Source organism: Monomorium pharaonis, chromosome 8 (genome assembly GCF_013373865.1).
Source record: "Monomorium pharaonis isolate MP-MQ-018 chromosome 8, ASM1337386v2, whole genome shotgun sequence".
NCBI classification, from domain to species: Eukaryota; Metazoa; Arthropoda; class Insecta; order Hymenoptera; family Formicidae; genus Monomorium; species Monomorium pharaonis.
Genome location: NC_050474.1, coordinates 3605856 through 3617560, shown reverse-complemented (window position 1 = coordinate 3617560; position 11705 = coordinate 3605856). Strand labels below are relative to the sequence as shown.

Genomic DNA, 11705 nt, shown 5'->3' with positions numbered 1-11705 from the left:
ATCATTTTCTGACATTTATTTCTCTTTCGAATAATTAATTTAATTACTAATTCTATTTTTTTGTCACTTAAAATATATTATTTTAACAAGAAATTTCAAAAATAGGGAAAGCGATAGGTATTGTTAATAAAGGAGACCAATGTTTCCACGTATAAATCTGCTTTTTGTTATACAACACGTTGAGCCTTACAAGTATACACGTATTCTTTGGATTATTTTGATAAGTTTATTCCATGTTTCCTCCGCTCGTTTTATTCCTCTAGCCACTATTGTATTTATTTTAATGCTCGAGCATAAAACGCGCTGAGTAACAGGAGCACCCGATATATCAATTGAAAAAAATCACAAGATATTTTAAGCGAAATGAAAATAAATTGTAATAAAATTAACATGTCAGCATAATTTATAAAATAACTTATTAATTATTAATCGCAATCTTTTCTATTTTTAACTACACAAATTAGTCTAATCTATTTTAAAAACCTTCTCTAACTTATTCTTATTATCTATTTCAATGCCATTTTGATGTTTCATGGCAGAATATAAATACCATTTATAATGTTTAATGTCTAAGTATTTTTATGGAATACTCGCATTGAATATTCAAATTACAAGAATCCCATTTTGCACTTACTTTTCAGTTGACCCATCTTTAACAACAGAAATTGAGCCTCTTCGTAAATCCGCACACATGAAATCATATTATTTATTTCAAAGAAATTAATTTTCAAAAGATCTGAATAATAAATTGCAATACGGAATGAATATTAATTAATTACTAAAATAATGCTATGTACTCGAACAGTTTGTACATTTAAACAGTCTCTACGATGAAACACGTATCGACCTATACCTATCTAGTGCCTAGTATTAGCGAAACCATGTAGGAATCGTTTACCCATTATTACGTCTAGCAAAACGGTATTATCATATGGTATATCCAGTCTTATTGGCGCTCGACAATGAGCTGCGCTATTAAAATGTTTCGTTCTCTTTGTCATTCATAGAAAGAATTAGTATGATCTTCCACGTAGTCTCCACGTGATCTTTCGAAAAAACACGAACTTGTTTATTCTAAGCTACAATCTGGACAACATCATATTGGAAGGTATGTTACTCTACGGCAGGGAGCACTAAAAAGAGTGCAACGAGATAGAATCTTGGACGTGTCCATAACTGTAATTAATAACAAATCAACGTTATCGAAAGTTTCCAATATCTTTTGCTTTCATATAAAAGAGAGAATATTTGAGACGGAGCTTTGAAATGGTATAAAGCGTTATCTCCGATTTTAACAAAATACACGTCCAGTATTCCAACTTCTGTCTCGACAAGCACTCTTTCGCAAAAACACTCGTCTTTCAAAAGCGAACACATAAGAAGGTTCTATACATCAGTTAATTAATGGTCCGATAATTAGATCCGATATGACTTAAAACTTATTTAAAATTTATTTTATCTGGAACTCTTAAGTCTTCTTTGTAGTATCTTCAGCGTGGAGTCTGGATTGATCTCCGCTGAACACGTATATTGTTGCAATTTTTTTTCTCCTCCTGTCCCCTAATTCGGATTGTGATCAGTGACGTAATCGACACGCAACACGCGAAACGAGCGAGTTTTTTTAAATGTAGCCTAAACTGTATTCTAGTAATAACATTGTAGGGCAATTAAAACGTATTTGTTTTATCCTAGATATGTGTAGTATGCACATAGCTACCTAACAGTTATCACATCGAGCTCCCTTTTCGAATACCGTAAAAAATGTCTTTATTTCTTTCGATAGAAAGCTACATATTTGTCGCGTCACTGATGACAGTCATGCTCAGTCTCCGGATTTACGGAGCTAGGATGTTCTACGTTACATCGAGAAGCGTCAGGTTTGGAATCGACATTTACACTTACACGTTCGTGTGAGAGTATATTCCAAAAAAAGGAAAAGAAGAACTCAGGCGACATTTTACTTTCATCGCGCCTGCCTGATTGGCGCATCGAAATAAGGCACCACATTCGACATTGTTTATACGATCGACCGTAGAAACGATCACCGGTTCTTTGATGGAGATTCAAGTCGATTATCTCCGGGGTTCTCGCTAGGGATGAATCTTTTAATCTACGATCGTTACCTATAGTTTATTCGAATGTGTTGGATTAATGTCTTACCAATTCAGCCTAATCCCTTCGGGGGGTCGTTAAACGACTTGTATTCCGACTTTCTGCCTGTGCAACATCGAGCGTAGATATTACCGTCATAGCGATTGACAAAAATGTCTTCGAGTCTTTGGAAGCCTCGATCGTACTTTCAGAGTACGTAAATCAATTCTTATTGCTGTGCCTGCATTACACGTAATACATGCTCCTTACTTATTGACTGTTGAATATTCTGTGTCTTCACTGACGATCGCATATCCCGCGAAAGCTTTCATGTAGAACTCTTCGCGGAATATCTTTATAAATTTTATGAATATTGTTTAAAGTAAATAGAAATAGAGGAACTAAATACGCCTTTGGCGCAGAGTACGTATTTTTGATATCGTTGAACAACTTAGACAGATGGTAGAGTCGATTTACTTGCTGATGAGATTTTGCGACGCTAAATTATTTCGCGGGGCTAACCGTTAGTCAAACGGTCTCTTCTGTCACACTTCTCGACATGTGCAACATCCCGAAGCTGAAAGGAAATAAGAAAGATCGTTGTAGGACGTTTTCGTCGCTTAACTTGAAGACTTGACGGAAAAAATGCGTAATTACAACTTAATGATTCCTACGATGAAGAAGAGTTAATGGTTGCGAAATGCGTCTGAACTCTATGAAGTTTAGCATGATGCATTTTTCCCGTCAAGTCCCCATGTGTTAATCGACAGATAAATTAGCAATTTGCAAAGCGATGCCATTAATGAATCAACATGATCTTATTAATGATAATGATCGTACAAAGTGAGAGAGCCTAGCCCTACCAACAAGCGTGTTTACTTGGCGATCCCCGTTATCCGTGCGTCGTCTTGCATCTCGACAACGACGGTATCAGGATCAGGTACCCTGGTGGCGGTAAGACATCCATTGGCGATAGCAGTTGGCAGCACAGTCTCCGACTAAAATTAAATTATCGCTCGTTGTTAGGTGGCAGGCCAGTGTGAAAATGAAAACCGTTTTTATACACAGGAGCAAATAGAGCGAATTATCGAGTAAACGTTAAACATGCTTTTCTGGTTTCAAGACGACATAATTAATTACAAAGTAATTATGTATATTTTACTTGGTAGGCTGCTGCATCCAGTGCCATCAATTCTTTTTTCGACAGCTGCTCGACAACCGCAGCAGCGTAACAGTCTCCTAGCATATTATTGGTGGTCCTTATCCGATCCCTAATTGACATAAAATTAAATTTGTATTAACAGTTACATAATAACAGATTTGTGTATTTTTCAATTCTATATGTACGATCTTGACCAAAAATATTAGGCTTCTATACTTTCTCTATCATTCTTTTATCAGTATTGTTGTTAATTAATAAGTTTAAAGGTTTTTTCTAAATCAATGGATAATTATCCAATAAGAAATAAAAAAAAATCCAGATAAAGGAAAAAAAATTGATTAAATTAAAAAAAATCATTATGCGGAAGAATATTGTGTCTGATACTCACACAAACCAGTCGATCGCGAATAAAAGAGAAACGTCGTTGACAGGAGCATCAATGGCACTCAGGACGACCAACAGCAGAACGAGCGCAGCGCTTGGTACCGAAGCCGACGAAACAGAAGCAGCGGTGGATGTCAAACTTTGCAAAACAAGACAATAAAAAGTGTAGTCATGTAGCAATAAATACACATACATATGTAATTAAACAAAAATTTTCTGCGAGGCATTGGAATTAATTAGGCAATAGCACTTATTCGAAGACGAACTTACATCACGGTAATGATCTCCCCGAAGCCTAGGTAGATACCATTCATCTGAGCGATGAATATGCTGGCAACAGCGACGAAGAGCGCGGTACCATCCATGTTGATATTGCAACCAATCGGCAGAACGAATCTGGTAACTCTAGGGTCGACTCTGAGCTTCTCGGTCATCAGACGAAAAGTCACAGGAAGTGCGGCAGCCCTGTACAAAACTGCGTTAACAAAATCGGGCAAAGCACACTTCCATTGATGGTAGACAGATTTATTCCATGCCGCCTATTGCTGCAGTCGTAATGGTCATTCTGGCGTAAACTTACGCGACAGATATATAGCGGCGATTTATTTAGCGATAGTTTCTCAGAGAAACGTAACCGACCAAGGCTTGAATTGAAACAGAACGGATGTACAGAGAGATTCGTAGAGAAAGGCGGTATACGAACGAAGGAAGAATACTCGGAATTAATATCGACGCATTATTAACTGCGGGGTATAGTGGAAAGAGTGCCAGAACTGCCAGAATGACCGTGAGATCAAGAACCTGAAAATCAATCAGGATTAGCTTAGATGACAATTCGTCAGGATATCCGCCAGACTGCATCGCCCGCCGTGGATTCTACAACAGACAATTGTATGTATCATGTTGCGGCCATCAATTACTTACCAAGCGCTACCCTCGGATCTCTCAGAATCAACCACCTGCAAAAGGCCGCGTGCAGTGCGTGTTCTAATACATCATCATGATATTCATACAGTCTCTGTTCAGATACACTGAGAACAGTTTCTCAGTCAGTCACAGTGTGTACGCACAGTTGTGTACGCTCTCTTCTGGAAACAATTAATCCACAGAGAAAACAGATTGAGTTAGATACAACTGTATAAGACCTAGTTGGATCATAAACAATATTGCACTGCTAAAAACAATAATACTAGATGGGAAGGGGACAAGAGGTGGCAAGTGATCGGGAATGTAGAAATAGCGGAGTAACTGGAACGGTGCAGGATAATATATTAAATATTATTAGATTAATATTGGACGGTGGATGAAAGAAAGAAAGGAAGGATTTCAGAGGTGCGAATTCGACTCGTAAGTGCGAACTGAAAAAATGATCGTTGCTTTGCGTGACTCTCAAAAATGAATTATTCAAGAAAGACAAATAATCGCACGTTGTTCAGGAGTACAGCCGGTCATCGACGTCCTCGTCGTACCTGCAAGAGCGAGCTCGGCATAAGCAACTAATATTTTTTCAGTTCTGCCAGTTCATTGTACAACGTACTTAAGATTAATCATATAGTTTGGCGTGGAGGTCTCCTTTGGCTCGGTTCCTTCTTCCTCTTCCTCGTTGTCGCGAGGGAAGAATTCGAAGATACCGATTATGGGAATCCATAGAAAACTTCCACGCCGCGAATCAGTCCAGGTAACACGGAGTCAGCAGATCGCCGGTTTTTGGCAATATCGTTGCCAAGTGATTTTACTTTTCGCGATAAGCAGGCGTACCTCGAAAGCCATCATATAATTTCTCGTGGCGGCAATACTCTTAATTATTTTAGCATTTAATTATCTTTGCCCAACAACGAAATTCCGTTTGCGTCACCGTACCAATCTGGTTACAAGCTTTCGGAAGTTCGTATGGCTTGATTAACGAGAACCGGCAGTATCAGCATTTCTAAGTGCTACCCGGAACTGCATACCTCTTTCCCTCTTTTTCTCTTTCTCATGTGGCATGGCGAGCTCTCCTCGCAAGCAAACATTAAAAGAGATTGTCACACATGGAGGAAAAACTAACAGGATTCGGGAATTGGCCAGCTCTTCCACAACGTTTTTTTTTTTATTTAGAAACTAAGCAAAAGGATTATATGAAGCAATTTCTCCGAAAGTTATGTAAAGCTGGCTGAAATGATTTAAGGAGAAAGGATATCGGGATTGTGGCCTCGCAAAGCCTCCACACAGCTGGCTGAAACATATTGTCTTCATCAATCGATTCGATCAATAAACGTCTTTCATCGCCACGTATCACTCATTGTCTATTTCATATTTTACGGCGTCAAAATGTTTTGAAATCAACTATTTGCACTATCAACCGCGCGACAGACCAGCTCCATTTCGCGTGAGTATAGAAAGGTCTGCATGATAAGAAACAAAAGGATGAAGGAAAGGAAGTACAGATGGAATGTCTGCAGGATGTGATCGATAGGGGATGAAGGTTAGAAAATACGATCACAACGTTGACCGAGGCCCTGTGAGGCAGGCGAAATGGATTCTCTCAAGGTCGGGCTCGGATTCGAAGATCGACGACTCACGTTGATGCCATGGCGAAGGCGGTGAGGGTACCCTGGGCCAGGCCGGCGTAGAATTTAAAGGGGTTCTTTCTAACGAAGGCCGCATATATCAACTGCATGATCACTAGCTGATAGAAAAAGACACCGATCGCGATCGTGACGATAAACCACGCCAGCTGCGACATCACCAGTACCAGGTCGTCCACGCCAAGTATTTTGCCCGCTATTACGGAAGTGATGCCGATTGGTGTCATCCTGGAAGAGCGAGGTCTTCTTATATTCAGCTGTTACGAACCGACAGTAAGCCGTCGTTTTCGACTTTCGCGTGACTCATACTCACCACATAACGGTTGAGACCATTCGCATAATAACCTCGAATACAGCTTTGAAGAAATCTATGACAACTTGACCTTTTTCACCGAGCGTCCCCAGGAATGTACCAAAGACCAAGCAAAAGAAAACTATTCCCAGAGTATTCGTGCCACTTCTGTACTGTACCACTCTCATCAATTCCTCATTTCTCAAGACTGCCGTTGGTAACGGATCGGTGACGTTCTGGAAGGGTTGGTTTTTCGGGACGTACACCGTGTGCGCCTGTAGCAACAACGTCATTATTGAATATTAAGTCAATTTTACGTTGATATGTCGTAAGAATCGAGGCATATCCTTACTTGTTGAAAAGCTGCTTGAAACAAATTGTCCGGAAACATGTTCCTGCAAAAAACAAATTTAAAATCAAATATATTTCAAATTACTGTTGAATAAGTGAAGTATCTTCGCATATTACATGAGAAAGGGTTGCATATTTTTTTTAAAAATAACGCCTTTCCCGCGGCCTTCGTTTTATTCATAGCCCTTATACATTGATTAAGTAGTGGCGCAAGCTACGGCGATTTTTCAATAAAAACGATCTTATGTTGCGTCACTGAAGCGAACAATTGTTAAATGGTTTCCAATAACCGAGCTGCGATGTGTCGATTTTAATGCAGCGTTGGAGGATCGTGCCTGGCATTGCGCGAACTTTTTAAATGGAACGTCTTTTTTTTGAGCGCGTCTCACGCGAATAAAATACGCACGATCGATGAACTATTTTCGTCTCGGCGAAATAGTATCTGCGATCACAATGAATTTCGTTTAGTAGAATTTGCGGCTCGTGAAATGCCATGACCTTAATCCGACTTACAATTAGATAACTATGTTGCCGCAATGATTCAGCGATAAAAGGAACTATCGTGCGAATCGATATTATTTCAATGTCACGTTATCATCGTGCACACATTTCTCAAAGTTTTCGCAGTGGAAAACCGCAGCGGAAGCGCACGACCTATTTTTGCTGGATGACAATATAGTCGAAAATATATAGTCAGCTATTCCAGCGACGAGACGTTCAAATGCAATTCGAAAGCAAAAAAAAAATTGGAATTTATTTTCTCGCCGTTTCATATACGTTGACCTTCGCACTCGATACCTCTGTTTTCATAGGAAAACTTTCAAGTGTTGATCTACGTACATTATTGATACTGACAGAATCGATATTGGGCGATGGGAGATATCGTAGACATAATTTACCTTCCTAGGTCGAGCAGGCTGTCTAATATGTTAACGGCTCTCGCGTGATGCGAGGGCCCGATCGATTCCCTGATGCCGGGATTGCCGGGATGAATAACGAGAACTAGGGCCACGCCAAGTACAGCATTTAATAAGGACGTCAGTATGAAGTATACCAAAGTCCGAACGGCAATCATTCCGTTCATCCTAGCGTTTAAGCTCGCTGAACCTAATGTACAAATGATTATATATTTGATGCGCGTTTTATTGCGTGCATGGGAGAACAGCTTGAGTGAAAGCTCACCTGATATGAGGCTGGCGATTACAAGAGGTAAAATCATTAGCTTTAGCAATCTCATGAAGAGCTCTCCCGGATAACTGATCAGCATCACCGCATCGTCCCCAAGGTCCAAAGGTCGCAAGCCAAACCCTGCGAAGATATATATATTCCCAGATTGATCCAGATTCTGTACCACGAGACCTTCATTTTTTCTCATTTGCTCGTAAAGATATTAAAAGCTTTTACAAGAAACGTTCTTGTTCTTGACCTATATTTAAATTTATTACGATCAATGGACTTATTATTCGATCGCGAAGAAAGGGCGTCGCAGTTAACGAAAAGGTGAAGGTTTGCGTAATTTCTTTTCTATCGGATAATATGAGATTAGTTGCATAAGCTATCTACGTTCTAGTAGTAAGCCCATAACACGTATAAAGCATATGTCTTCTGAAATGAATCATTTATTAGATGATTGTATGGATAATAAATTGCTTCGTCAATATTTGTAAAAAAAAAGAAATGAAAAAATTGATGATGTAGAGACACTGATGTGTAACCTTGAAGCTTTCGTCTTGAAAGAAAGAATATGAATGAAAGCTTTGATTTAGACTGATCTATCGAGCGGCATCGTATAAATTATTACGATGCCATCAACATATCTACTTATAGCAAAGCACCTATGGATGCTATATGTTCGCCTATCAAGTGCTGAAGCAAGTTGTAAATTTGACTTAGAATTTACATTGCGCATTGATTGTTCCGTTAATACTTTTGATAATCGTTAAATTTATTTTTGTATGTCTTCATTTTAAATGTGCAGTTTTATCACCTAAATAATATAATAAAATGTTTTTCGTGTTACATTTTAAATACAATTAATTGAAATCGCATTTTATTCTTTTAACGTTATACGCATAAACTAATAAAAATCGATTTCTACTTAATTAATTAATTCAATATTTATTAATTATTCGTGGGTATACCAAATGATACATTTATAGTATAATATTTATACATGACGTAGTACATTGTAATTATACAAATATGATTTCTATTGAGTTAATTTCAAGAGAAAATAAATTAATATGACGAATTTTTTTAAGGAAATTCTTGATGAGCAATATTTTTTAATATAAATAATCAATAAAATAATATATAATTTATAATGGATTAAAAGGTGTTTATATTTACGTAATTGGAATGATAATTTGAACTGGGTCGAGGTATACATGTAAAATCGATCTATGTGAAAGCTTGCTCGTATTTGTAAGCTTAAACCGTATTATGTTACTTATCTCTCACGTACGATTTCTATAAATGTGACACGTTACAGGCATTCATTGTTATTATAAGATCATAGTTTTTATGGAATGAAAAATATTGCATGCATTTATAAAAATTATTAAGTTAGTTTCCTGAAATATTTCTACAAATTTATTAATATGTAGAATCTTTACGAGCATAAAAAAGCGACATTAACAAGAGCAATCAGTTGTTGAAGTGACAAAAAAAAAAAGAATCGCTGTATTAAATCAGATTAAAAATCTAGATAATACAAAATTAATTTTGTATAGAGTTGTTAAAAAGATCTTGTCTACGATAACAATCACGCAAATGGCGGTCATAATTTATAGCTGACCTGTAAAAAGACTGAAAAATGACATGCGATTGATGATGCGATAAACATCTTATTTTGCACAAGTTATTATTTTCTATTTAATTTGATCTATTATCTTTTAACGTCTATTACAAATAACGCACGCAAGCAGTCGATTGTGCAACATAATTCAACGTACAGTGTAATTCAAGTTCTTTCAAAGTTTTTTCTTCTTTTTAAAATGTAATAATCGCTAAAAATATTCTTAACTAAAGATGTTTCGTAACTTCTCCAAATGGATTAAATTTTTTAATTTAGTATTAGAATTCCTGATAGGAGCAAATAAACGTTTCCGTGGCTCACCGAGAATTATGCCGAAGAGTACGCCGGATAGGGTGACCATGAGTAGCAGATTTTCTCGCATCCACTTTCTGGTGTCGGCGGTCACCTTGCGGGGACCCTGAGAGGCCGAGACGTCCTGCCCGCCCATCTTGGCGAACAGATATTCGGAGAATCGGGCAGAGGACTTCTCTTCCATTTCACTGGGCCGCCAGCAAGCGGCGTACCAGGGGCCGGTCCTGGTCGCGTACGAACAGGTCGATCCTCCCGCCGATCTCCCCAAGCTCCCTTCTCGCGATCTCTCGCGGCTAACGGCGGGGCCCCGGTAGCACCACGACGACGACGGGTTGCCGTTTTGGGGGTGTTTCGGTAAATCCGTGCGGAAGGACCAATCACTCGCGCCTACCAGACGTCGTAATAGCCTGGCGGCCTGGCGTATGCCTACTAATACGATCGTGGTACTGGGATAGGATTTGACCTTCCTGACGACGTTGATAATAATAATCGGGGACTCCGGTGAGGCTCGGAAGACCGTCTAATCTCCACCCGGCTCCGGCTTGTCTGACTTCTTTGCTTGTGGCTAGTATTCTCTGCGACGAGTGCGAAACAACCCCGAAATGATCCCGTGCGCTCCAAAATATGCGTATCTCTCTAACTTCTCTCTTACGAGCCGCAAGGAAACTTCAATCTGTAAATTACTCGCCACGAAATTGGTCCTCTTCTCAAGATCTAAACGTTCGTGCTGTTGCACAAGGTCAGTTACCCAGAAGGGCAGTTGGTAACCGTTTCTTTAAATATGACGATACCGATCTCCTTCTAACTAGCGCACTTCACCTCGTGAAGCTTATTCGAAGCTATTCGGAAGAGCGAGAGAAACCAGGAATCGATGCTTTCGCACGACGACGATGACGAAGACGAAGATAAAGATTCAATGGACTGTTCTAATCAGTACTGCCGATATAACTGAGCCTGCGCGTGGACTTCCGACACGTTACTCGCGAAGGATGAGCCCCGACTGCCTGGTTACCGGCGGACATTGCCGTATTGATTTGCCAGGATTTCGTCGTATCCCCGAGCGTACCTCGTTCTCCCGCCCGGTGACGACAACCTAACGCCTGCGCGTACTCGGGTGGTTAAGTCGGTCGCTAAAACGTGGACACGCACTAGCATGACGCTGTTGCTGCGCGGTAATGCATTGCGGGGTAGTGAGCGAGACGGGTTAGGGGAGAAATCGAGAGATGACAGACCAGGGGTTGGGGGTGGCAGAATATGAGCCTTGACACGCGAATGTAGCAAAGATGAGAGAAGTAGGGATACGACCGAAGGACAACGAAAACTTCGTCGGGGTTGCGAAATGTATACCATTCGATCTTACATATAACTACAATATAAGACACTGCCCTTACATTTTGCGACGTAATTCGCTCTGCGTCGCAATTTGGGCGAACGTCGCAGAATCCGAAGTTTGTTATTTAAACTCAATTCTGTTTCCCAAAATATCAATCGTTTAAATGTATTAATCCGTTTCCTTTTGTGGAGACTATTAAATTAATTTTTGTACAAGGACGTTACACGTACGTCAACGATGGCCCTGTGTGTGTGAGATGATGCTAATCGTAAATACATATGCAGCTCATCAATATATTTATTTTAGGAACGGTGTAATCCAGTTTATTTTAAACGCCTAGCACCGGCGAATCATATGAATAAAACATTGCTCATCAAGTTATAATACGTAACATACGAAAATAAGCATTTTACCGT

General features: G+C 39.4%; 1 protein-coding gene across 2 annotated transcripts; it reads right to left on the bottom strand.

Annotated features, from left to right (window-relative positions):
- Positions 1 to 142: 142 nt before the first annotated feature.
- On the bottom strand, positions 143 to 10976 carry LOC105836054 (excitatory amino acid transporter). 2 transcript variants are annotated; one of them, XM_012679822.2, is made up of 11 exons: positions 9966 to 10976; positions 8030 to 8155; positions 7747 to 7954; positions 6849 to 6891; positions 6518 to 6771; positions 6199 to 6432; positions 3908 to 4102; positions 3642 to 3776; positions 3254 to 3362; positions 2955 to 3089; positions 143 to 2668 (listed from the first exon to the last, which is right to left on the bottom strand). In XM_012679822.2, the coding sequence occupies exons 1-10, from the start codon at positions 10138 to 10140 to the stop codon at positions 2967 to 2969; spliced, it is 1602 nt and encodes a 533-aa protein (XP_012535276.1). In that variant the 5' UTR covers positions 10141 to 10976; the 3' UTR covers positions 143 to 2668; positions 2955 to 2966. The 2 variants fall into 2 exon arrangements, with proteins under 2 accessions (XP_012535276.1, XP_012535275.1); XM_012679821.3 differs by having other exon boundaries at positions 2971 to 3089.
- Positions 10977 to 11705: the final 729 nt, after the last annotated feature.

Bases quoted from the DNA above. Each gene is read 5' to 3' on its own strand.
- LOC105836054 (XM_012679821.3), bottom strand. From the start codon at position 10,140: ATGGAAGAGAAGTCCTCTGCCCGATTCTCCGAATATCTGTTCGCCAAG. The intron at 6,892-7,746 runs GTAAATTATGTC...TGTTTTTTGCAG, and splicing joins AGCCTGCTCGACCTAGGAAG to GAACATGTTTCCGGACAATT. The intron at 6,772-6,848 runs GTAAGGATATGC...TTGTTGCTACAG, and splicing joins TTCAAGCAGCTTTTCAACAA to GCGCACACGGTGTACGTCCC.